This window comes from Heterodontus francisci, chromosome 31 (assembly GCF_036365525.1).
Source record: "Heterodontus francisci isolate sHetFra1 chromosome 31, sHetFra1.hap1, whole genome shotgun sequence".
Classification (NCBI taxonomy): domain Eukaryota; kingdom Metazoa; phylum Chordata; class Chondrichthyes; order Heterodontiformes; family Heterodontidae; genus Heterodontus; species Heterodontus francisci.
This window is the reverse complement of record NC_090401.1, coordinates 53947344-53974592: the sequence shown is the minus strand read 5'-3', so window position 1 is coordinate 53974592 and position 27249 is coordinate 53947344. Positions and strand designations below refer to the sequence as shown.

The following is a 27249-nucleotide window of genomic DNA, read 5'->3' as shown; positions in this document are numbered from 1 at the left end:
ATATATATGAATGACTTGGATTTCGGAATACAGAGTAAAATTTCAAAATTTACCAATGATATCAAACTTGGTGGTGTGGCAGTGTGGATGATACAAATTGACTGCAACAGCACACAGATACACCAGTAGAATGGGCAGACAAGTGGCAGATGGAATTTGATACCAAGAGGTGTGAGGTGATGGATTTTGGCAGAAGGGATTGGGAGAAGCAATATAAATTTAATGGCACAGTTCTAAAGAGTGTGCAGGGACACAGGGACCTTGGGAGTCCCTGTGCATTGACCTTTGAAGGTGGCAGGACATATTGAGAGAGAAGTTAGCAAAGCTTATGAGATGTTGGACTTCGTAAATAGAGGTATTGAATCCAAAAGCAGGGAAGTTATTGCTGAACTTGTATAGTGCTCTGGTTCAGCCACTACTAGAAAACTGCATCCAGTTCTGGTCACCACACTTTCGGAAGGATTTGAGGGTCTTTGAGAGTGCAGAGGCAGATTTGCCAGAATGGTTACAGGGATGAGGGAATTTAACAAGGTTATTTTTCAGAACTCATTCTTTCCCATCTCATCAAAACTTCATGTTTCGTATCTCCCTCTCTCATTTCTTCCATATGCAATATTAAAACACAACTTTGGAATCATATGAATACTACTCAAAACCTGTTGTCTTCTATTCCGTTCACCTTATAATGATGGAGCCTTTCCCTACAAATGCAGGTAGAAGTTTAATGTCAGGAAGTGCAATAGTTTTATTTATCATCTACGTTAAGTTAAAACGGTTGATATTCCTAAAAATGAACCCTCCCAGATAGGGGATACTTATGGACATCAGTTAGGACAGAATTAGGCCCAGCGATGATCCACTTCATAATACAATAGCCAGTTGACACTCACGATTAAGGATGTTACCAGATTGAAGGGTTATAATTTTGATGAGAGGCTTGAGAAGTAAGAGCTTTTCTCAGCCAAATGGCCTCCTTCTGCGTTGTAACAATTCTGTGTTCTGTGACATATGATTCTGTGTCGCTGACTAGGCCAGCATTTATTGCCGATCCCGAATTGCCCTCGAGAAAGTGGTGGTGAGCTGCCTTTTTGAACCGCTGCAGTCCATATGGGGTAGGTACACCCACAGTGCTGTTAGGAAGTGAGTTCCAGGAATCTGACCCAGCAAAAGTGAAGGAACGGTGATATAGTTCCAAGTCAGGATGGTGTGTGGCTTGGAGGGGAACTTGCAGGTGGTGGTGTTCTTATGCATCTGCTGCCCTTGTCCTTCTAGGTGGTAGAGGTCACAGGTTTAGAAGGTGTTGTCCAAGGAGCCTTGGTGCATTGCTGCAGTGCATCTTGTAGATGGTACACACTGCTGCCATGGTGCGTCGGTGGTGAAGGGAGTGAATGTTTGTGGATGGGGTGCCATTCAAACGGGCTGCTTCGACGTGGATGGTGTCGAGCTTCCTGAGTGTTGATGGAGCTGCACCCATCCAGGCCAGTGGAGAGTGTTCCATCACAGCCCTGACTTGTGCCTCGCTGCCATAGAGCAAGGTACTGAGGACACATGCCTGATACACTCGGACTTTTGTGTTCCGTGTCAGTGCGCCATTTTCCCACACTCTCTTGGCCAGTCTTGACATAGCAGTGGAAGCCTTTCCCATGTGCTTGTTGATTTCTGCATCTCGACACAGGTTACTGGTGATAGTTGAGCCTCGGTAGGTGAACTCTTGAACCACTTCCAGAGCGTGGTCGCCAATATTGATGGATGGAGCATTTCTGACGTCCTGCCCCATGATGTTCATTTTCTTGAGGCTGATGATTAGGCCAAATGCATTGCAGGCAGCCGCAAACCTGTCGATGAGACTCTGCAGGCACTCTTCAGTGTGAGATGTTACAGCAGCATCGTCAGCAAAGAGGAGTTCCCTGATGAGGACATTCCGTACTTTGGACTTTGCTCTTAGACGGGCAAGGTTGAACAACCTGCCCCCTGATCTTGTGTGGAGGAAAATTCCTTCTTCAGAGGACTTGAACGCATGTGAAAGCAGCAGGGAGAAGAAAATCCCAAAAGGTGTGGGTGCGAGAACACAGCCCTGTTTCACGCCACTCAGGATTGGGATCACTCAGCGATTGTAATGCCATTGAATGTCAAGGGGAGATGGTTAGATTCTCTCTTGTTTGAGAAGGTCATTGCCTGGCACTTATGTGGCACAAATGTTACTTGCCACTTATCAGCCCAAGTCTGGATATTGTCCAGAGATTGCCCATCCCTACCTGCAAGTCAACTTCAGCCTTATCTTTTGCACTGATGTGCTGCCTATCACTATCTGCAAATTCCCCTCCAAGCCACACACCATCCTGAGTTGGAACTATAATCGCCGTTCCTTCTCTTTTGCTTGGTCAAATTCCCAGAACTCCCTTCCTAACAGCAGAGTGGGTGTACCTACCCCACATGGACTGCAGTGGTTCAAAAATCCTGGGGGTTCCTGCCGATTCTCATTGATTTCAGTTTTGCTGGGGCTCCTTGGTGCCATATTCAGTCAAGGGCTGTCACTCTCACTTCACCTCTTGAGTTCAGCTCTTTTGTCCATGTTTGAATCAAGGCTGTAATGAGGTCAGGAGCTGAGTGGCCCTGGGAGCACCCAAACTGAGCGTCACTGAGCAGGCTATTGCTGAGAAAGTGCCGCTTGTTGGCACGGTCGATGACACCTTCCATCACTTTACTGATGATTGAGAGTGGAATGATGTGATGGTAATTGGCCAGGTTGGACTTGTCCTGCTTTTTGTGTACAGGACATACCTGGGCAATTTTCCACAATGCCAGGTAGATGCCAGTGTTGTAGCTGTACTGGAACAGCTTGGCTAGGGGCGCAGCAGGTTCTGGAGCACAGGTCTTCAGTACTATTGCCAGAATGTTGTCAGGGCCCATAGCCTTTGCAGTATCCTGTGCCTTCAGCTGTTTCTTGATATCATGTGGAGTAAATCGAATTGGCTGAAAACTGGCATCTGAGATGGTGAGGACTTTAGGAGGAGGCCGAGATGGATCATCCACTCAGCACTTCTGGCTGAAGATTGTTGCAAATGCTTCAGCCTTATCTGTTGCACTGATGTGCTGGGAACCCCCATCATTGAAGATGGGGATATTTCTGAAGCCACCTCCTCCAGTTAGTTGTTTAATTGTCCACCACCACTCACGTCTGGATGTGGCAGGACTGCAGAGCTTAGATCTGAGAGATGAATATCAGCCAGGATACTAGAACTCCCTAATATAAAAACAGAAAATGCTGGAAATACTTAGCAGGTCAGGCAGCATCTGTGGAGAAAGAAGCAGAGTTAACTTTTCAGGTCTGTGACCTTTGACTAGAACTCCCTGTTCTATCTCCTTCTCCTTGTGCTGAACATCAACTTGAAAGGCAGACATCTGAAAGGCAGACATCATCTGAAAGACAGTGCACTCCCTCAGTATTGCACTAGATTATGTGTTCATGTCTGCGGAGTGGGACTTGAACCCACAATCATTTGATTCAGAGGCAAGTGGGCTTTCCACTCAACCATGGTTGACATGCAGAATTAGACTGCGGCTTAGAACACCAGCAAAAATTTGATGGACTGCATCTGTACAGTAACACTGTAATTCTGACTTCACCCACCACCACCCTGTCTCCCTACACAAAAAACAGTTCTCAGCTGCCAGTTTTTGAAATGACAGTGTCTATTTTTAAAATGCTGTATCCAACCATTTTATAACATAAACCACACATCAAAAAGATGATTTCCAAAATAGAAGTCAATTTTTTGCACTTACTTGTGTCTTATCGTATATCAGTTATTAACATTTTCAATTAATGTAATTCATCAGACGATTTAGCACGGCTAATCTCTCAACAGATCCTGAGAGTTTGACGATATGTCGTCGAATTTTCTCAATAGCAGAATTTTACTCCGAGGAATCCCATAGGAAACGAAAATACTGGTTGGGGCGGATCTGAGCAAGAGCAAATCACTTTCCACAACAAATCCTTCGTCCTAAATCTTCAATAGACATGATTCCACCCCTTGTACCACCCACCCCGTCAGCTTTTGGCATTGATTAAAGGCGAACACCCTCGACAGACAGCCATTCACAAATTAATAATAAAGGTCTGACTGAGCTAACAGAAAGTAAACGCTAAAACTAAAAGTACAAGAATCCCAATCCGTATAAAGCATAATATAGGCCAAAAATACCTGAAAACATTCATCAGCATTTATTACACATAATAAATGCTGGTGCAATGGTTTTGTTGCAGACTAAAGCTCTACAGTAGGTGGAGCTGCTACTTACTCAGCTAGGGCAGGCTCCAGCAGTGACAAGGCCGCAAACCCACACACACCCTTTCTGCAAAGGCGATTGGCTGCTTGCCCAGGGTTGCCGAAGACGTGGCCAATGGGCGACGAGCTTGTTAGAAAGCCTATGGAAACGGGCCTTCCCGCAGCAGAGGGCCTGTCAGACAGAGCCTGAAGCCGTGAGGGGGACGGGTTAGTTTTATTTATCCGAATGTGTTGGCGCATTTAACACAAAGGGCCCCCTTTCTTTGTTTATAAGGTACATTTATAACATTACAAGGAGGATTTGTACGCAATGAGTAGCTCTGCATCGAGTTTTTGACCAATGTCATAACCAAATGCATGTTTTGTTGCGACGTTAATCAAAAGTGAGTTTAACCTTTTCATTTCTAGTTAATTATTAATATGTAAAAACTTTTTAAAAACTGGTGAAAGGGCCGAATTTGGACAATTAGGATTTGTTTTAACTGATGTGCTGTAAAATTTGATTCGTCTCATTCAGGGGATGTATAACCTTTTGTCTGAGGTGTATACATTGGAACCACACGAAAAGTTTAAACTCCATATTATCATTCATTCGCAAATATTTTAAGCTGCTATTTGACCTTGGTGTTTCTGATTTATCCATTAGTTAGGCAGCAATGCTGGAATCGTGGTTCCCCAAAGCTCCAGGCCCTCAAAATTCCAACTAGGTCAAACCAACGATTAATAACTATAAATAGGACACGATTGTCTTGGTTGTAAGGGCATGATAACCGGGACTCAGGGTTGGACACCTCGGCCTAAACGACAATGTTCATGTTAGGCTGCTGGAAATGTGGATTACTTCTGTCTAGACAAAAAGTGATTTAGATTGGCAATGGTTTTTTTTTAATGTTAACTGTTGATACTGAAAACTTTATATATTAGTCAAATTAAAATTTTGGTGGTAACTTGAGGTTAGATGGTACTTTGGGTGAACTGGGTTAAAAAAAAAAGCTTCCAGAGGGCTTCATTATGCAGATTTGAAAGATGCTACATTGGCTTGTCACAAACTTGTTTATTAAGGGAAATAAATAGATGGTAGATAAAATTATCCAATTTTTACTGAACAACACTTTGTTTTTGTAACTAAGTTATGGTAGAATCTAATATTGTCAAGGTCACACTGTTCAAAAATGGTGAAAATTATGCTGTGTATTGGAAAACTGATTTTATAGATTGCAGACATTTTGAAATATAACTTTTTAAAAGCTTAAGTACATTTCCCCCATACTTAATTGCATATCTACTGTGTAAATATTTTCTTAATTTCATTACACTCCCCATTATTAAATATCCTAAATTTGAAAACTATTGAGCTTTGTTACTGTGGGATCTGGAGCCAGTTGATGTGATGTACTTGGCTAATATGTAAGATAAGGGCACATGGAATTGGCGGGGGGGGGGGGGTATATATTGGTATGGATAGAGGATTGGTTAATGGACAGGCAGCAAAGAGTAGGGATAAATGGGGCATCTTCAAGTTGGCAGGCTGCAAATAGTGGAGGGCCTCAAGGATCAGACTTCAGCTATTTAAAAACTATATTAATGACTTAGAAGGCAAGATGGAGAGTAATATATCTAAAATGAAAACAGAAAGTGCTGGAGGTACTCAGCAGGTCAGGCAGCATCCATGGATGCTGCCTGACCTAATGAGTATTTCCAGCACTTTGCTTTTATTTCAGATTTTCAGCATCTGGAGTAATGTATCTAAATTTGCTGATACAGAGCTAGGTGGAAATGTAAGCTGTGAGGTAGACACAGGCTGCAAAGAAATGTAGACAGGTTAAGTGAGTGGGCAACAAGATGGCAGATGGACTATAGTGTGGGGAAGTGTAAAGTAATTCACTTTGGTAGTAAGAACAGAAAAGCAGAATTTAAAAAAAAATTCTAAATGTCGATGTTCAGAGAGACTTGAGTGTACTTGTACAAAGAACACATTAGCAAGTAATTAGGAAGGCAAATGGCATGTTGACCTTTATTGCAAGGGGGTTGGAGTACAAGAATAAGGAAGTTTTGCTGCAATTGTACAGGGCTTTGGTAAGACCACACCTGGAATACTGTGTGCAGTTTTGGCCTCCATAACTAAGAAAGGATATACTTGCATCGGAGGCGGTGCAGTAAAGGTTCGCTAGATTCCTTCCTAGGACGAGAAGGTTGTCCTATGATGAGAGGCTGAGTAAATTGGGCCTAAACTCTGGAGTTTAGAAGAATGAGAGGTGATCTCATTGAAACATACAAGATTCTGAAGGGGCTTGCCAGGGTACACTCAGAGGTTGTTTCCTTTGGCTGGGGAATCTAGAACACGGGGGTAAGGGGCCGATCATTTAGGAGTGAGATGAGGAGAAACTTCTTCACTCCAAGGGTTGTGAATCTTTGGCATTCTCTACCCCAGAGGGTTGTGGATGCTCCAGCATTGAGTATATTTAAGGCTGAGATAGATAGATTTTTGGTCTCAGGGAATCAAAAGATATGGTGAGCTAGTGGGAAAGTGAAGTTGAGGCAGAAGATCAGTCAAGATCATATTGAATGGTGGAACAGGCTCAAGAGGCTAAAATAAAAGCAAAATACTGCGGATGCTGGAAATCTGAAACAAAAACAAGAAATGCTGGAATCACTCAGCAGGTCTGGCAGCATCTGTGGAAAGAGAAGCAGAGTTAACGTTTTGAGTCAGTGATCCGAAACGTTAACTCTGCTTCTCTTTCCACAGATGCTGCCAGACCTGCTGAGTGATTCCAGCATTTCTTGTTTAGGCTCAAGAGGCTTATGGTTTACTTCTATTTCTTGTTCTTGGGGCTCCGTCCTTAGTCCTTGGCCTCACTATAATCTTCTGATCCTCATCGATTTCCACATTTCCCTCACTGTTAAAGTTACTTCCAGGAAGTTTCTTTTCCTGTTTTATGTTGTGCACTGTGTCTGAGCTTGACAACTTTAACTCTCTCTAGCATCAAGTCTGTACCAAGCTTGAATAGCAGTCCCATGTCTGGGAGTCTCTTCTAGTGCCTCTTGCACACCTAGACATGATAGAGGAAAGAGCTCGTCATCCAAAACCACTAACCTCTGTGTTGCAACCTACCTTGTCTCCATTTTATTAGTGCTATAATCAATGTGTCATCTCACAGGATCTTCTTCCTCCATGTCCCCATTCTGATTTTAGGATTCATAGCACTATCATAAACAATTCTTTCCCTGGACCTCAATGCTAAGAAAACCCTTAATCTACAAGCTGTTAATCATTATGTCATTTTCCTCATCCTTTCTTCAAGCTTGATGTTTAATGCCCATAATGCAGGATACCTAGTTTTGTTAAGTTTTTTTTTAAAAATCACCATGTATCTGATGCCATGGTGGGTAGAAGTCTGCTACCCGACCCAGACCCGACGACATGTGTCGGGGTCGGGTCGGGGCCGGCTTTCGGGCTCGGCTCGGGTCGGGCCGAGTCCAGATCGAGTCAGGTCGGGTCGGGCCGGACACACGGTAAGTGTATTAAAAATAAAAAAACTTACCTGAGCTGGGAGTCCAGGACGAAACTGAGTCTGTGTAGTGAGTCACTATGACTTCTCGTGCATGCGCTGCAGCTTCTTGCAGTTTCGATGTCAGGAAGGTAAGTAAACAGATGGTCAGGGTCGGGTCGGGCTCGGGGCAAAATCAGAGGGACTTGTGTCGGGTCGGGCCCGGGCCCACTGTGGTTCGGTTAGGTTTGGGTCGGGTTCCTTTTCCCGACCTAAAGCAGGCCTCTAATGGTGGGTGGTTGCAGTGCACTGCTGTTCGACATTTAATTTTCATTAATTTTGAAATCACAGTCAAGAACTGTTTGAGAAGTTATAAAAAAAGCCTTCATTTTTGTTTTACGTCTAAGACTACTTGGGAATTTTTTTACTTTAAACCATAGAAAAGTTACGGCATAAAAAGAGGCCATTCAGCCCATCGTGTCTGTGCCAGCTGAAAAAATTAGCCGCCCATTCTAATCCCACCTTCCAGCACCTGGTCCGTAGCCTTGCAGGTTACAGCACTTCAGGTGCAGGTCCCTTTTTTAAGTGCTAAGAATATTGAAGTCAGCGTGATTCTTTAGTGATTGACAAATTAGCATTTCCAGTAAGGTTGAGAATATTTGGCATTTTAAAATATCAAGCTGGGAGAATTGAGTTGGAATTCTGTACTGTGAAAACAATTGATATATAGAATCTTCTGGTAATGTGGCTTGGCTTTTACCTCTAGACTGCAAAGTTATTTGTTTAAAATAAATGTGATTTGTAGGTGCTACCTTTGCTATAACTCTAAGGAACTCATTTTTGTTTTTACCTATGAATTGTGTGAATTTCTGCTTTGTGTTCAATGGGTGTTCAATATGGTGCAATAGTACATTTCCAGATTTTTCTGTTGATATGTTACCTTGACCACTGAGAGGCTATTTTGCCCTGATTATTCACCATGGTCCTAAAATTATACTGTGAAGTAGTGTTAGTCCATTTTAGTTTAAACAGGTTAACAACTTGGAAGAAACAGCAGAGATGGGAATGTCAGACCAATGTATTAGCATTCAGACACTATTATTCCAAGGTGCAACTTTTATATGCAGTTAAATGTCTTTCACTCATTGAATCTATAACATTATAAGTTAAAATACAGCTGTGTTGCATTTTCTACTTGCTGCTTTGCAGCCTCAGGAAACTAAATGGGTTGGATAATAGGATGTGAGGGTAGACTTTTTTACTTGGTGTATCAAAGATACAGGTTTGATGGGCACGGAAACGTTCTGGACTTTCTGTTATGTTCTCACAAAAGAATAACATGTAAAGAACTTGATAAAGCAACTTATAAAATAACTCTTTAATTTCCAGAAGGAGTTTGCTGATCCACTGACGCGAATGGATAGGTGAATTTGGTTCCAGTAGTATTCTTTCCTAGTTTGTCTGCTTCAGAGCCACAGTGTTTTTATTTCATTGAACTGTACCAGCTTGGAATTCTTCAGTGCAATTTAAGATGGAGATGGATACTGTAAGTAGTGTATACTATTTGGCGAAAAATTTTAAGTCGTTTAAACATTGGGCATTGTACGATGAAGCTAGTAATGGTCTAAATTGGTCACTCGGTTTATCAGAGGCTTTCCCCTCTTGAAGCTAACACACATCTAAATTGATGGATTAACAAACTCTGACATTATTTGCTGCTTGCTTGCTTTTTACGAATACTAATATTTCACCTACATGGTCTAAAACTATAAATGGTAGGTTCCAAACAAAAACGATGTTCCTTGAATAGTTTTGGAAATGCGTCTGCTTCATTGGTTTAATGGTTTTGCCAATTCTTTACTCGATTTTGGGCCAGGGTTGAAATTCAGCCAAGATGGATAGGATTAAGATTTTCTTATGTACATAGATAAATTTTGACATGTTCTAATTTTTAACGCCTGGGTACACTTCAGGTTCTTAATGAATGTGATAGCGCAACACAAAGGTGGTAAAAAAGGAAAAGCTTGAAATGCAGCACCTACGGTGAAAACAGGGTAGTGTTTTGGGCATGTATTCTTCAGAACTGAAAAATAAAAGATGAACAATCCTATTAATAGAATGATTAAAATGGTGGAGAATAGAGGGGGAGCAAAGATGATGAGCAAAGAGAGGAATTACTGGTGGAATAATTATCGAATGCTACAATAAGCCAGTTGCATTGTTCAAATGATCGTTCCAATGATGGTTTCTCTTTGTATTTCCCTTTTTCTGATTCTATTAATATACCTGTGATCTTATTTTTTTTTATTTCTGACACATGATACAAGTCTAAAATGTGACTGTTCTTTCCACTTGAAAGACCAGCTGTGTGTTTCCAAATTTTCCTGTTTTTGCTTGATTTGCAATATTTTCATTTTCCCAGAAACATGACAAAGCTTCCCACAATTCAGAGCAGGCAACTTCACTGGAGTCTGTAATTATTTTGCAATTTTGTCAAAGATACATTAATTCCTTATGGAAAGCTGTCCTAATTTAAATAGAATAAATTAAATCTTTGTATTCTAGACACCATTCTTGTCACTGGAAATGGTGGGTCTGTGTACTCTTTTAAACTCTATCGTCATAAATCATTTTGCAGCAAATCTCTTAAGCATTTTTCTTTACACTAGTAGAGTTATTTTGTATTATAGAGCATTTTATTGTGTTGTTTCCACTTGCTATCTCTGCATACACAATTCTGGGAAATCTGCTTCAAACCAAAAACTGGAATTAATGTTAATTTTGCATTCTGACTGAGGATTTAAAGATGGCTACTGTGGAAATCGGAAACTGGCACAGTAACAATAGGGATGGCCTTCTGACGTTAAGGTAAAAGCTCATGGTTGACAAATGGAGCTCAAAAGTGTGTACTATTAGTAAACAAGTTGTTAGATGCAAACACTTTAATGTTCAGTTCTGTTATCCATCACTATGAATGCAGAGGTTTGAAAATGGGTGTATTAGAAACTGGGCATTTGCTGTCTCATCTGAAAGCAACTAATTCAACACACACCAGGGATCGGGTGCTGGACATTCTTGCTCTCTGGCTCATTTCCTCACTCGGTAATGTCCTTTCCTACTGAACCATTATGGTAGCAGTATATTCTGCTCTGTACTTTAATGGTTCAGACATACTTTTAACATAGATGCATGCATTTAACACACTTAGTGCTGTCATAACGTAAACTGGTGACATAAATGAAGAAAAATTTGCTTTTATTAACTCTTGGCTTTCTAGATGTGCTTTAAATAAAATGGAGATGGGTTGAATTTTAATGAAGCTTTTTGCTTTCCATTTTTTTTGATGTATTTATATGTCTCGCCATAATTGGACAGTGTCCAGATTCTTTTGTTGGTGAGGAAGACCTTGTGGCATGAAGGCTTAAATGGTCAATTCATTTATGATTCAGGTTTGAGGTGCTTACTGCCTCTTTCCAGATGTGAGTGGCTATCATTTTGAAGTTTTACGAACCTGGATTTAGGCTTTTGGTATAAAATTGTGTATTGTTTAAGTGGCTATGGAAGATTTTCCACTTTTTTGTGGCAATTTTTATCTTGCAGATGATTCCAATATGGCAAAACAAACCTTATGGATCTTCTCGTAGCGTTGTTCGAATGATTGGGTCAAACCTCCCTTTGAAACCGTGTCCTAGAGTTTGTTTTCAGGTAATAGACACGATTTAGAACTTCTAGATATGTGATTTTGAAAAACATTAGTACTGTAGTATACTTTGCATTGGTTCAATAATTAGAGTTTGTGTATTTTAACCCATCATATAAGTTTCTACTTGATTTGAGAAGGCTATTCTTACTTTGCTCTACGTTGCTTTCATTGATCTCACCAAAGCCTTTGACCTCATCAGCAGAAGTGGTTTCTTCAGACTACTAGAAAAGATTGGATGCCCACCAAAGCTACCAAGTATCATCACCTCATTCCATGACAATATGAAAGGCACAATTCAGCATAGCGGCACCTCATAAGACCCCTTTCCAATCCTGAGTAGTGTGAAACAGGGCTGTGTTCTCGCACCTACACTGTTTGGGATCTTCTTCTCCCTGCTGCTCTCACATGCATTCAAGTTCTCAGAAGAAGGAATTTTCCTCCACACAAGATCAGGTTGTTCAACCTTGCCCGTCTAAAAACGAAGACCGAAGTACGGAAAGTCCTCATCAGGTAACTCCTCTTTGCTGACGATGCTTCTTTAATATCTCACACTGAAGAGTGTCTGCAGAGACTCATCGACAGATTTGTGGCTGCCTGCAATGAATTTGGCCTAACCATCAGCCTCAAGAAAACGAACATCATGGGACAGGGTGTCAGGAATGCCCCATCTATCAATATCGGCGACCACACTCTGGAAGTGGTTCAAGAGTTCACCTACCTAGGCTCAACTATCACCAGTAACCTGTCTCTCGATGCAGAATTAAACAAGCGCATGGGAAAGGCTTCCTCTGCTATGTACAGACTGGGCAAGAGAGTGTGGGAAAATGGCGCACTGACACAGAACACAAAAGTCCAAGTGTATCAAGCCTGTGTCCTCAGTACCTTGCTCTACGGCAGCGAGGCCTGGACAACGTATGCCAGCCAAGAGCAACGTCTCAATTCATTCCATCTTCGCTGCCTTCGGAAAATCCTTGGCATCAGGTGGCAGGACCGTATCTCCAACACAGAAGTCCTCGAGGCGGCCAACATCCCCAGCATATACACACTACTAAGCCAGCGGCGCCTGAGATGGCTTGGCCATGTGAGCCGCATGGAAGATGGCAGGATCCCCAAGGACACATTGTACAGCGAGCTCGTCACTGGTACCAGATCCACTGGCCGTCCATGGCTCCGCTTTAAAGACGTCTGCAAACGCAACATGAAGTCCTGTGACATTGATCACAAGTCGTGGGAGTCAGTTGCCAGCAATCGCCAGAACTGGCGGGCAACCATAAAGGCGGGGCTAAAGCGTGGCGAGTCGAAGAGACTTAGTGGTTGGCAGGAAAAAAGACAGAAGCGCAAGGAGAGAGCCAACTGTGTAACAGCCCCGACAACCAATTTTATCTGCAGCACCTGTGGAAGAGTCTGTCACTCTAGAATTGACCTTTATAGCCATGCCAGGCGCTGCTGCACAAACCACTGACCACCTCCAGGCGCCTACCCATTGTGTCTCGAGACAAGGAGGCCAAAGAAGAAGATGATTCTTAGTTTGCATATTGGTCTCAAAGTACTGAAATCTTGTGCCAAGGTTACGGAGTTTCATTCATTGGATAAGTTTGAACAATGTTTCTTACTTGGTACATGGATTATCAAACTGGGTTCTGGGAACCCTTTGGCACCACCTGCGAGACCCCAAGGTGATCCAATAATCCATATATCTGCAGCTGGGTATATTGAATACCATGAGTACAGTTTTGATTTTCTTGTGTGTAATTTTTGTTGCCATGTACTATACTAATTTTAAAAATTCTGAAAACCACTCTCCTTTGAGTAGCTAGCACTGTCTTTTAGAAGTTAAAATGGAAGTTCTGCAGTAAGAATCCCTGTGAGTTTCAGTATTGCAAAGTGTTTGCCACACTGAAAATCATTGTCTTGTAGTAAATATGCACTTTGCCAATTGGCTGTATTTGAAAAAATATGAAATCTAGTTAATTTGCACATTTGTAGAAGACAGAAATAGTTTTTTGAACGTGTTTCATAGCCGAAGTTGTGAATGTACATTTGAATTGAACCTAAACCCCCTCAATGGTTGTGATTGTTGCCTGCATCCCACTCCCAACAGTCCCGCCATCTCTGCTTCTCCCTCCTGTGCATGTCTGCTTGCTCCCTGACACCTCCTCACCACTTTGGCCACTCTCTCTCCCGCGCTGCCTCGTCAGCCCTCAGACACTCGATCCCTGCCTCACTGCCTGGAGAAGCAGGAGAGGGATGGGGGGGGTGTGGGAGGCAAGCAGCCAAGTGAGGGAAGCGGTGAGGCAGGATGGAGTGGCGAGTAGCCGGGAGTGGGAAATTGAAAGCAGCGAATGAGGCGGGGAGGGGGGGGGGGTACTGTTAAGAGGAATGGAGGCGACGATTGCGGCTATTGTGGAGTGGTGACGTCAATGCGCGCATTCGTGCTGGCAACTGGTCGCACACACTGATGACGTCCACAATCTGTGCATGCTTTGCGTTGTCAGGAGTCACTCTGTTCTTTTAATGTTGGATTGGGAGCAGCCCTCTCAGCTCCACATTCAGGTGAGTATCTTTTTAAAAACTTAATCTGATTTAGCAACAGCAAACCGATCACACATTGGGGGTCTCAAATAGTAAGCCCCTTTTTTGCATATAGAAAAGACACTGCAAGCCAGTTTAAAAATTTTTGTTTGGCTTTGACCAATATTGTGGGTGATATGCTTCTAGGTCGTATTAAATGTGCATTTCCTGACCACCCTATTTGAGGCTTCAGAGACTGTTTTGTGTCCAAAATAAAGACAATGTTTAGACAAATTTCTAGACCTTGAAGTTTTCTTGACTTAAACTTTCTTGAGAATTTTAATGAAAATAATAGAGTAAATTCTGTAACTTTTGTCCGGCAGCTTCTGCTTAAAAGTTATTAATTAACAGGTTGTTTATTTCTTTGGGGGGGGGGGGAGGGGAGGAGATTTAAAATGATTTTGCTCCTGTGATTCACTTGTTCCCAAAACAATTTCTCCAGGTGCTTGTCTACAAGCCTTGCTCTTTACACCTAATTTATGAGAACAGACTTTCAACAAGTATGTTGATAAAAGGCTATAATGATCTAGCAAGTTGTGAGGTTTAAGCTATTAAAATTGTAGCAGCACTGCAGTGCACAGATGAGGGTGGGGATAAGCTCCAAGCCTTGTTGCTTGCCAGTCTATGCCTAAATTCTCTAGCTTTGGGTAAGTGGAATGTATCCCAATATAGGGAGTCTATAACTTCATATTTAACCAGCAGAAATGCTACTACTGTGCACTTCGCAGTATTTGGTTTGGAGTCACTTAAACATTGACATGCAGGGAAATTGATTACAAATACTGTACTAACCAAAATTAAATTGATCTGACCATGAATGCAGATATGATTTTTGATGTAAGTTATGCATCTGGTTTCTCTGATTCTGATTGATTTTCTTAACTTTTTCCTTTTCATATAAAATTGTGCCAAAGAAAGGACTTGTCCCTGCCATGATATCGGAGCATTTGAGAATATCGACTACCCCAGAAATTTTCACAATTAACAAAGTCAATTGTTGTTCCTCAGTCTCGCAGTACAAAGTTGAGCATAATTCAGGTTCTGAGTTCAAGCTCAATATATTACTATTCAAACAAGTATTTAACCTTTCTAATGACAGAGCCCTGCAATTTGTTGTAGGTGATTTGCATTGTAGTCTTCAACTGGTTTATATCCTGTTGGAAAGTTTCATTGTGTTTCTTGAAGTGCTTGGTGATGGCATAGTGTTCAATCCTGGCCTTACTATGTGTGCCTCATATCAGTAATGGAGTGGTAATGGTAGTGTTGCAAAGAAATCAGAAACTTTTCTCATGCTGTCCTTATGAAGAATATATGAATAAAACAAAATGTATTTAATACTGGATATCTCAAGTACATGGCTGCCACTGAATATGCAAAAGTCACTTGAAAATGATAACATTTCGGGAATACACATAGAAAGTGATTAGGATGGGAAAGGCTGTGTGTGCAACCAATTTCTAATGGTGGATCTTTTCTAAAGGTAGAGCTTGTCTAAGTTGTCTGTGAGCACATTCTAGGCGTGATGATGTGTGGTTACAGCAGTGACTTCGCATTTAGGATAAGGTAAACATTAAGTTGAGGAACATGCCATAATGGAATGTCACAGCAACTTGCTGCCTGTAATTCTTGTGTGAGAGTGTGGTGGCTGCAATATGAAAGGAGAGGTGAAAAATACCATCGATCTAATGAAATTCATAGCTTTTGATTTATCCTTTTGGACTGTTCTGATGACTGCTACAATTTGAACCCTTTTTGTTATATCTTAACTCCAGTTTCTAATGAATAATTTTTAGGCAGATTTTATATTTAAGATATATATATATGTGTGTGTGTGTATATAAAATATGTATATAATTTGTGTGAAGCAATAATGGTGTCAAAAAACTGTTAACTATTGATACTGAAAAGCCTTTTTTTTAAAAAAAAAACAAATTTACTTTGACTCATTTGGTCTGACCAAAAGTTTATCTTTCCATTAATGCAATTGTTTTGTTTCTGCACAGCTTGTTCCAGGGCTCACTGCAGCTGAGTCTTTAAATTCTATGCATGGAGATAGACCAGCTGTACCAACTTTGGCAGATATTGCATGGATAGCTGCAGATGAAGGAGAAGCTTTCACCAGGATGAGGTAAATTATGTTGTAGCTGACATGTAGTTAGGAGAAAATTGATTATGAAAGTAAATTGGCAAGAAATATAGAAACAAACAGCAAGAGCTTCTACAAGTATATAAAAAGAGAGTTGCTAAAGTGAGCGTGGGACTCTTGGAGGATGTGACTGGAGAATTGATAACGGGGAACAGGGAAATGGCTGATAATTTAAACCAATATTTTGCATCAGCCTTCATGTTGGAGGACACTATAATCATCCTACAGATATCAGATAAGCAAGGAGCTAATGGGAGGAAAGATCTTGTAACAATCTCTATCACGAGGGACAAAGTATTTGACAAACTAATGGGACTAAAGGCAGACAAGTTGCCAGGACCTGATGGCCTACATCCAAGGGTTTAAAGGAAGTAGCTGCAGAAATAGTGGAGGCATTGGTTGAAATATTCCAGAACTCACTGGATTCCGGGAGGGTCTCAGCGGATTGGAAAAGCGCTGATGAGAAGGGAGGGAGACCAAAAGCAGGAAACTATAGGCCAGTCAGCCTAACATCGGTCGTTGGGAAAATGCTATAGAGTCCATTATTAAGGAAGAAATAGCAGGACATTTAGAAAAGCTTAACGCAATCAAACAGAGTCAACATGGTTTTGTGAAAGGGAAATCATGTTTGACAAATTTGCTGGAGTTCTTTGAGGATATAACAAACAGAGTTGATAAAGGGGAACTGGTCGATGTGGTGTATTTAGATTTCCAGAAGGCATTCAATAAGGTGCTACGTAAAAGATTATTGTACATGTTAGGAGCTCACGGTATTGGGGGTAATGTATTAGTATGGATTGAGGATTGGTTAACTCACAGAAAGTCAGGATTAATGGCTCTTTTTCAGGTTGGAAAGCTGTAACTAGTGGAATGCCACATGGATCAGTCCTAGGGCCTCAATTATTTACTATCTGTATTAATGACTTGAAGGAGGGGACAGAGTGCAATATATCCAAATTTGCTGACGATACAAAAATAGGTGGGAGGGCATGTTGTGATGAGGATATAAGGAATCTGCAAGGGGATGTAGATAGGTTGAATGAGTGGGCAAAAACTTGGAGATGGAGTTTAATGTAGGAAAGTGTGAGGTCATGCAGTTTCGTAGGAAGAATCAAAAGGCAGACTATTATTGAAATGGAGAGAGACTTCAAAAAAGGTGCAGCACGAGGGATCTGGGTGTTCTTGTGCATGAAACACAGAGTTAGCATGCAGGTGTAGCAAGTAATTAAAGAAGGCAAATGGAATTTTGGCCTTTATTGCTTGGGGGTTGGAGTTTAAAAATAGGGAAGTCTTATTACAACTGTGCAAAGTGTTGGTGAGACCGCACCTGGAGTACTGTGTACAGTGTTGGTCCCCATATTTAAGAAAGGATATACTGGCATTGGAGGTAGTTCAAAAGAGATTCACTAGGCTGATTCCTGGGATGAAGGGGCTGACTTATCAAGAACGGCTAAACAGATTAGGCCTTTATTTATTAGCGTTTAGAAGAATGAGAGGTGATCTTATTGAAATGTACAAGATTCTGAGGGTGCTTGACAGGGTAGATGTTGAGAAGATATTTCCACTAGTGGGGGAATCTCGAACCAGGGGACATGGTTACAGAATAAGGGGATACTCATTTAAAACTGAGATGCGAAGGAATTTCTTCTCCGAGGGTAGTGAATGTCTGGAATTCTCTACCCCAGAGAGTTGTGGAGGCTAGATCACTGAAAGTATTTAAAGAGGAGATAGATAGATTTTTGAAATATCAGGGAGTTGAGGGCTATGAAGAGCTGGCATGAAAGAGGAGTTGAGGTCTGGGGCAGATCAGCCATGATATTGAATGGTGGGGCAGGCTTGAGGGGCCAAATGGCCTGCTCCTATTTCTTATGTTCCTAGTGTAGTACAGGATTACACAGTGCCGTTGGTACACTTGATGTTTTCCCAGTGATGCGTTCTTTCTGGTTTGCCTTGTGTTAGCTTGTGGGTAGAATAACAGGTGACCTTGGGGGTGGGGTATTGAAAATAATGTTTCACATTGCCTCTCTTTGTTCATGGCTTTTATATAATATGTTCATATCAAATATCCTGCTGGTAATTTGTGCTAAACGTTGTAACTTAGTTATCTATTCTTTGACTTTTAACAGACTTGACATTTCCATATTTAAATTAAGGCTGTGTTTGCTGACAGTGCAACCGCTAGGTGGTGCAGTAATGGCACATGCACAAATGCAGCCTCATCACCTGAAATGTCACTGTCTGCGACATCTCGGGCTGTTGCCAGTAATACAATTTGACACCAAAAAACAAATTGAATCCAAACCCCCTCAATGGCTGTGATTGCCACCTCCACACCGTCCCCGCAAATAGTACCCCGCTGCCTTCCGCCATCGCCGCTTCTCTTTCCTGCTCCCTCCTGCAATCATTGCCTCAATAACCGCATTCAGTTTCCCACTCCCTCCCGCGATTGCTGCTCCTCTTCCCTGCTCCATCCTCCCATTCTCTCCTGCTCCCATCTGCTCGCCATTCCTTCCCACCGCTCGCTCCCTGCCTCACTGCCAGGGAGAAGCGAGTGGGTGAAATGGAGCGGCAAGCAGGTGGAAGTGGTGGGATGGAGCAGCGAGCAGGCTGGAACGAGAGAGAACGGCGGGAGGTAGCGGGGAAGACAAGTGGCGATCGCGGGAGGGAATGGTCAAGAGAAGCAGCAATTTAGGCGGCGGTCGCGGGGTGGAGAGGGGTACTGTTGTGGGTGGGGCGGGGGTGGATGGAGGCAGTGATCCCGGCCTTTGAAGGGTGAGGTAACATTCAGACATCATCGCGTCTGACGTCATTATGTGGTGATGTTGCCGTGCACAGGCACGGACCCATACTGGCAAGCTGGTACATGTTCAGATGCACTGATGACATGGGTGATTGCTCTGCACATGCTGTAGTTGTCAGGAGACAGTCTGTTAAACATAATCTGTGTTCCTATGGCTGGAACCAACACAGTTTTTTCCCAAACAAATAGTGCAGACATTCAAATCACAATTTTAACTACGTGATAAACCAGCCAGGAACATTTAGGACAGGTAGTATTTAAGCCTGAATGCTAAAGTGTGATGCAAAAGATGGGTCTCTGTCAATTTTTCTTTTTGATCTTAAGACCACTTTTGTAAAGTGTTACCTCTCTGATATATTTTATATCTACCTGCTTCTATCATCATCTGTTCGTGAATTTTGTTTTTATTCGTAGAGCTGATGCCAGACCCTATAGGGACGATTGGCACCCTACCCCACTACTTATAATGCATAGAAATTCATCAGTACCCAACTTCAGAAGGGAAGGGAGGAAACATGAAAGCCTGAAGAAGCCAGGTTTAGCTGCTCTGAACCACACAGTTGCACTTCAAGATGAACTTAGCCGTTTGCGAGAACAGATTGCGAAAATAGTTGCTGTGCCAGAGACCAAAATGGATATTGGTGAGTTTTTGAAAATGTTACCACTCTAAGTAACTTTTTTTTAGAAAAGGAGCTTTACCCTAATTTCAGAGGAAGTAAAAAAAAAAATTGCAATATTGATTATTATCTGCTCAATTTTTAAATGAAAATCTGGTGCCTGTCTCCCATCATTCCTTCTCACGAACAGCCCATAGATAAACTTATTGAGATACATAGATTTGTCGGTTTCTCTTTTCTTTTACTACTACTCCTCTTACCCCTGCCCACTGTATAACTGCTGTCCTGATTGGTGTATGACTTTACAGACACACCACACCCTCTTTACAATAACATATTGTCACAAAAAGTGTTAAATTTGTACTAAAATCTTGGACCTCTGTGTTTCAAAAAGAAATTTAAGAAGGATTTTGCTCAGTGAAGGACCTGCAAAAATGTTTGGAATTCCAGCAATGTTTTGAAAGGAAGTTCAGGCCAAAGTTGAATTTTATGTGTGTTTTGAAAGGAAGTTAAACTGTTAAAAGGACAGGAAGGTCAGCAGTTTCAAGGAAATCACAGGGCAGCTTTCTTCAGAGCAGCTTGAGCGACAAGGGGGAGACACTGTGTCTGGATATTTGACAATGTGCAGGAAGATGCTTTTTTCACTTTGGACCCTTTAAAAGTCTGTGAATTGGACAAAGAGCAGGCATTTGAAATCTTTGCTTGACCTGCCTGGAGTCAGAAAGATAAGACCCAGAAAGGTGTTACCCTTCTCTCTGTAAAGGAGACTTGCATCTCTTGAAAAGGAATTCTTCATTTGAAAGGTAACAGATTCCTGTTGCCTCCAGTCTCTGATGAATTTCTGCATCCAGTGAGATTCCTGCTGCCTCCTGTGTTCTAAGAAAATCCTGAAATCTGAAGAATTCTTCTACTGCTAGACTGCTGCTTCAAAACTGAAGCAGACCTGTTGCTCCACTCCTGATGGAAGACCTGTGTAACGCCTGCTGCAGTTAAATTGCTATAAACACCTACCCATCACAAACTGTTCAGCAACCTCGCCTGGAGAGAGTTTTGAGTGGCATCTGACTATTCGACTCTGGGACACCTCACCATACTGAAAACATTCTATCAGAACGTGAACCTCAATTATTGTTTTATTATTCCTTTTATTCCTAAGAAAGAGTTATAATCTAAAAACCTCTTTTGAAACCAGTTAGCCGTTGCTTTTTGAATGTATGTGTGTGCATGAGGGTTAAGGAAATAAGGGTTTTTTTCATGTATAGATTTATCTTGTTAGTAGTTAAGACCTATTATTTCTTTTCTAATAAATAGTTCATGTTGTTTAATGAAACCTGGTGTGCTTTATTCTGGGGGAAAATACGGTGTTTACGGTGGCTAGTCTTCGGTCAGTGGGAAACTTTATTTGATAGGCTATGACCTGTGGAGTAGTGAGATTGAATTACTCCTGCCTTGGTTTTAACACATATTAAGGTAGCACTTTTACTGTAGGAGTACAACCCAAATTTGGGATGAGACCCAAGCAGGTGTAGGGGTAAGTCTGGGATGTGCCCATAACTGGTCAAATAGATAAGTGTTGAGACTTTATGGTGGGGAGTGAAAGGCTTGGGGAGAGAATTCAGGATTTAGCATTATCTACAGACGCTATACCATTAGCATCTTAAACACTCCCCGTTTGATATACAGATAGTCTAACCTGTACCAGATGAAAAGTTAATCTTTAATGTGTATCCTTTTGTCTTTCAGCATCTGCTCCTCTTACGCCAGAACTTTGTTCTCCTGATACATCGAGCATTGCCTGCTCTTTACCAGATTTTGAATCAGCATATCCTCCTTTAGCATCATTTACCATAAATGACGATATTCCCGAGACAGATGAACATGAACCTTTAAGTCTCGCATCTTTTTCCTTTGCTCCTTCAGCAAACTTTGACTTTGGTTTTGAAAGTAAAGATCAAGAGTTAACTATCAATGACGATGATGACGAGACCTCCTGTCTTTCAAAGTCCACAAGCTTTGCGGACATGATGGATATTCTGAAAGACATGAAACGGGTCAAATTGAACTCATTACAAGGGTGAGTTGGAAATAAACATACTTCAGTAGATAACTTATGAATGCTGTGAATACCTTTTAACTGTGATAACATGAAGTATCGAAATATTCATAAAGACTACCACTTCAGGCTGATCAGGTAGAGGAACTTCTCTTCACACAAAGGTCAACCTAGTGGCAAAGTTGTGAAAATTTAATCAAAAGGCACTGGCCAGTGTAATAGTAAGCTCTACATACCAGAAATATCTGGTTTGAATTCCTGGGGCTGTATTTTTAATGGCTGCGTTTGCTGACAACGCAACCACTAGCTGACGCTGTACTGGTACATGTGCAAATGCAGCCTGTTCCACTAAAACGTCACAGTCTGCGACGTACAGGCAGCTGCCAGGACTAAAGATTATGCTGCTCAAATAATCACAGAAAGTCAACGTAAACCCATGGCAGCACACAATGGCTGGAGAAAGCAGGCAAGGGGAGGGGAATCGAGGAGCGAGTGGCCAGAAACGGTGGGTGGGCAGGAAGCAGAGAGAATGGGGTGGGGGGGTGGGTGGGGAGGAGGAGAGCACACCTGCCCCTGCCGCTACCAAGGTCTTCGGCTGCTCTCGCCCTGCCCCTCCCACCCTGCTTCCCCCGCTTCTCTCCTCGCTTCTCCCCTGCTCTCTACCCGCTCCTCCCCCCACCCCTCTCCCCGCACTCTCCCCCGTTTCCCCACGTTATGCGATGACATCATCTGCGAATGCGCCAAACAGTCCTGGCAGTGGAATGCCGCGCATGCGCACAGAGCAGCAGCCCGTTTGCGCATGTGCGTAGCTTGGCGCAGTATGATGACGTCAGCGGCCGGCTGCGTTGTCAAGAATCACTTTGATTTTTAATTGGAGTCAGGAACCGGAAATGAGGGATGGTTCCGGGTCCCAAACCTGCAAGGCTGGTTTTAAGCCCACTGGGGTTTTCAAATCCTCAGCCAAGTAAAGTCCAAGGAGTGGGTTCGCCGTCCAATTAGGGACAGCAGGTAGGTTCCTGATGCTGGAGGGCCAATAGGAGGTCCTCCAGCACTCAGTGATCAGCAGCCCCACTGGCTGTGGTGGGAGCTGCCAATGTGAAGATGGAGAGAGAGGGAGATGGCCAAGTAAGTTTTTTTTTTAAAGCCACAGATGCCTGACCATGATCCTGAACGGTCAACTCATTCAGGGAGTGGCCAGTGGCTGCAGCTGTGGACTGGGGGTGGGGCCCTTAATAGGCCTTGTAATTGTCAATAATTGGCCTCAATTAGCTGCCCACTGAGAAGCAGTGGGCAGCTGATCCCATCCCCAGTTGCCCTCATTCATAATTGCTTGGGTTTAGCATCGTGGTAGGGAACCGGCTCAGAGGTCGGTAGCGCCAAATGGTGCACCTGCCCACCTCCAATCCCGATCCCAAATGGATTTAAAAATCCAGCCCCTGGTCCACGCTGCGCTAACTGATCTCATTCAGTCAGGGTGGCACTTAGGTGCTATGTTTGACCTAGGTGTCTCTGAATCTTGGAGGGGGAAGTTGCAGGGCAAGAGAAATAAAAGGCAGAGGGAAGTTGTCTAAAATTATTATTTTGAATGGGATGTTCTTTGCTGGCCAGGTTAAATCACAAATGCTATAAATCAAAGAAGGAGCTCATGTGCTAAGTACCATTATTGTATTTGGACCTGGGACTTGGTAACTTTTTTTTAAGCTGGGGAGGAGGAGATTGCAACTTTTTTCAAAACTTGTGTTCGTGCTCTCTGAGATTCATATCTCTAATCGTTAAACACTGGAATTTACATGATTATGTGACATGCTGTAGGGCACCCTTGCTTTCTGCTTGTGTGATCAAAGGATTCTTCCCGCTGTTCTGCCACCCCCCCCCCCCCCCGCCCCCCAAAAACTATTAGTTAGAATTTTGTTATTTTGTAGCATTGTTACAAATGTTTTGATGGTGATTACCTGCAGTGCCGGAAACTTGCACAAGATGTATTTCTCTCCAGCTGCAACGGCACGTGATTCATATTTTTTGTTGAAGCTTACAGCAAAAAAGATTCATTGTCTAGACGTTGTAGTATCTGGTAACTGCATGACAGGCCTCAGTCAGGAATCTTGCCATATCAGTTCCATTGCATAGGTGTAGCCCTCGCGTGTATTTTGATAAATTTTGGGCTGATCAGGCTTGAGCTGTGATGCCATTTTAAAACGTAAATGAAAGTTGAGTCCAGTGACATGCATGATGAGGTAAGTTGAAGTGTGAAAGGCTGCTTATTTAGCCACAGAGGTTTTCAGTCTTTGTAAGATCACAGATTCATGTCTCCCAGGTCTGTTAATTGCAGTACAACATGCTGTTTTGGAGTACAAATAATTAGTGCTGCTTTTCAGGTGCTTTTGATTTAGACCTTAATTCCTGAAGTCTAGGTGTAGACTTTGCCTTGCTGACCCAAGCTTAAAAAAATTACGATTAAATAAAGGGGAAAAATGAAAATGCAGGAAATCAGAAAAGCTCTAATATAGAATTTTACAGCACAGAAGGTGGCCATCTGACTCATCATGCCTATGCTGGTTCTTTGAAAGAACTTCCCTTGCTCTTCCTGCATTGCCTTGTAAACTTCTCCCCTTCAAGTATTTATCCAATTTGCTTTTGAAAGCTACTGTTGAATCTGCTTCCCCGCACCGCCCCCCCAACCCTCCCCATCCTTTAAAGCAGTGCATTCCAGATCATCATACTGGCTATATTTAAAACGAAAATACTCCTCATCTCGCCTCTAGTTCTTGTCAGTTATTTTAAACCTGTGTCTTATGGTTACAGACCCTTCTTCCAGTGGAGCCAGTTTCTCCTTATTTACTCAATCAAAACACTTCATGTGTTCTTATGAGGGTGCCTATCTAAAAGGAACAATAACAAAGGGAGATCATTTGCTTCATCAATCCTGTTCCTTTCACAGACCATATTTATTAACTTCTGTAGCTTGCCCAATTTCCAAAATGTAAACCAAAGGGAACTCCAGCATATCTATTTTAAAATTGGAGTCTATATTATATGTATATATCCTTGGCCTTGCCTTCCATGCACCCATAATATTCTGCGTATGATGGCTATCTCTGTCTAATGGAATGCATCACTTGGCAAACATTTTAGTTCATGATACAGAGCATTGTTTATGTCCGGTACGTGTGCTGTCTTTCATTTACTCAATAGCAAAAATATTTCTGTATCACTGGCACTTCATAGGACATGAGAAGCTTTACTCAGTTCTGTAGCAGGGTCTCCAGTGGGTAGCGCTGAACTTAGACGTTGGCAGCAGACCTCAGCAGCAAACAATAAAGTCCACCATCTTAATAAATATCCTAATACCACAACTTATAAAATAAGACAGGTGCATATTGAACAGATCAGCAGTTAGTCTCTTGCAGTTGGTAATGTACTCATCAATTTGTGTTCGACTTGCCACGCATTCCAGGTGACACTTTCAATATTAACCAGGCAGTACATTGCTCTACAAGAGAAACTTTAAACTTGATGCATAGGGCAAGTTTTAATTACTGAAACTATAATTACTGTAGGTCCAGGAGAGGTTCTCAGCTTTTGAGAGAGAATGACCCTTCAGTGCTTATATCGGAAGCATTGAAGCGCAAGTTTACTGTTCAGGACAGCAGTATTTTCAAGAAGGAAGACTGATCAAACAAGATCTTCAAGCATCAAGTAATAACCCCTCCGCAAGTATGTCTTTCTTGCTTATAAACTGTATCTGAGATTTTGGGCCATTGTTTTGCTACAGGTTCCATTACTTGAATAATACTTCCATCAACATTTTCCAAAATTAAGGGGTGCGTATGAGTTTACGTGTAAAAGAAAAAATCTTAATTTTCATATAATGGATTAAAATTATTGTTCTTCCTTGCTCTCATCTTATCCTCACTTTTTTTCCTTTATCCCCACCCTTCTGACCACCCACAGTAGCAGTACTCGAAGGTGAAATTGTGCTAGATTGCTGAATATGAATAACCTGTCATGTCAGTAAAATTTTAAACTCCTGTTCGTCAAATCTGGCTGCAGTAATTAGGTCACTAGTTCTTAGTCAGACTGTCGGCTGAAGTTTTCTCCCAAGTCACTGCAGTATTTTAGCCTGAGGGGCAAATGGGCATCTGCAGTCATGCCTTCTGTTATCTGACCAGTAGTTTAAAATAAAAATGGTCACATGCATGTGAATGAAGATGATTAGTGCCACTGGGGGGAAAGAGCTGTGAAGGACATGCATTGTGAGGACAAATTCAAATTAATGTTATAAGTTATGATCTCCCATCACAGGGGCAGCAATTGATGGGGTCTGACTAATGGCAGTTTTTTCACTTTGAAATAATGAAAAAATGGAGACCTTGATGTTTTCCGGTGGGCATTTTGTCTTTTTAAGTATATATACACGCACACACACACTCTTGCGCTTTTTCTTTCCCCCGACTCCATGCTCACTTCCTAACAGGGAATCATGATGCTGACTTTCAGGAAACAGTGGAAAAATGTAATTATCCAGCATGGATGTTACGTACCCCAGTTTATTGAACAAATATAATCAAACACAATGTGTGTTTATTTTCTTCATTTGACAGGTTTACATTGGTTTGTATCTTCCTTTTAAATCTGTATTGATCTGTTTTTTATTTTGTCTTACCACTAGATTTAAAACCAGGATTGAGCTGGTGGGAAACTGCAGTTACTTGGAAGGGACTGCTGTATTCCCAACCAGTACAGTACACTCTGTGGACCCTTCTACTTCTGCTAATACGCAGAGAACTCGGAACAATAACAAACATGATGTGTTGATCAGGACATTTCTGCACACTTTGCACTGCAATATTACAGGTTGTGGATACAAATTTATAAATGAGGCAAGTTTGTATTTGTGCCTTGAATAAAAAAATTTAATGTGGAGTGAAGCCTTCCTTAACTCAGATTCTGTTTGTTTTGTTCTGTTACAAGTAATGAGTTGGTGTGGGGGGAAGGTTAAAGAGAGAGAGAGAAATTGGGGACTTGCGTTTGATTAATGAATAATTAGTGCAAAGTACTTTTTTTTGCCAGTTCATTATGAAATTCTCTGCATTGACATTTGTGTGTCCCGAAGTAGGCCACACATACATTAATGAAGGGTTCAGTTGTTTCCTTTATGTAATATTTAGAAACAATGGCGATGGGGTGTCTCTTCATCACTGTTGGTTTTGCATCCAAATGGGCAAAACCGCTCCTGTGATCCTTTTCCGTTTTTAATGTCTTTCTCTCTCCAAACTGCACCCGCTCCCCACTAAAATTAGGTAAATTGTCTCAATCACAAATTAGCATCCATGTTGTGATTGGAATGCAGCAGCGCAGGCTTGAGCTGAATGCTTGAAACGTTTTGTACAATTTTCTTTTTTTCATCGAAAAGCAGTAAAGTAATATTTTCTTTTATTAATTGTTCATTCCCCCCCCCCCCCCACCAAAATTGATATTCTCAAAAGACCAAGACTGATCCAGTCAGTTTAGAAGTTTTAAAATGTCCCTTAACTGGATGTCAATCATGAAGGGATGAGATCGATCTCGTATGTTACACA

The 27249-nt window shown here is 41.9% G+C and overlaps 2 protein-coding genes across 10 annotated transcripts in view; one reads left to right on the top strand and one right to left on the bottom strand.

Moving 5' to 3' along the window:
• Window positions 1–4360, bottom strand: part of si:ch211-15d5.11 (nuclear receptor coactivator 7) — a 134775-nt gene extending 130415 nt beyond the window's left edge. Inside the window, exon 1 of one of the 2 annotated variants that reach the window (XM_068011638.1) lies at window positions 4306–4360. The gene's annotated coding sequence lies outside the window, so the exon portion shown is untranslated. Of the gene's footprint in view, window positions 1–3786; window positions 4186–4305 lie in introns of those variants that run through there. The other variant, XM_068011637.1, reaches the window with a different exon arrangement.
• A 75-nt stretch (window positions 4361–4435) lies between these two features.
• mtfr1l (mitochondrial fission regulator 1-like) lies at window positions 4436–26613 on the top strand. Of its 8 annotated transcripts, none has more exons than XM_068011631.1 (8): window positions 4436–4499; window positions 9170–9326; window positions 11381–11485; window positions 16058–16182; window positions 19415–19641; window positions 21361–21691; window positions 25228–25384; window positions 26340–26613. In XM_068011631.1, the coding sequence occupies exons 2-7, from the start codon at window positions 9312–9314 to the stop codon at window positions 25340–25342; spliced, it is 918 nt and encodes a 305-aa protein (XP_067867732.1). In that variant the 5' UTR covers window positions 4436–4499; window positions 9170–9311; the 3' UTR covers window positions 25343–25384; window positions 26340–26613. The 8 variants fall into 8 exon arrangements, with proteins under 8 accessions (XP_067867732.1, XP_067867731.1, XP_067867733.1 ...); XM_068011630.1 differs by having other exon boundaries at window positions 4438–4566; window positions 9173–9326; XM_068011632.1 differs by having other exon boundaries at window positions 4438–4566; window positions 25228–25366.
• The last annotated feature ends 636 nt before the right edge of the window (window positions 26614–27249 follow it).

Excerpts from the sequence above, each read along its gene's own strand:
- mtfr1l (XM_068011631.1), top strand. Across the intron at positions 16,183-19,414 it reads GAAGCTTTCACCAGGATGAG|AGCTGATGCCAGACCCTATA; the intron begins GTAAATTATGTT and ends TTTTATTCGTAG. Across the intron at positions 19,642-21,360 it reads AGAGACCAAAATGGATATTG|CATCTGCTCCTCTTACGCCA; the intron begins GTGAGTTTTTGA and ends TTTGTCTTTCAG.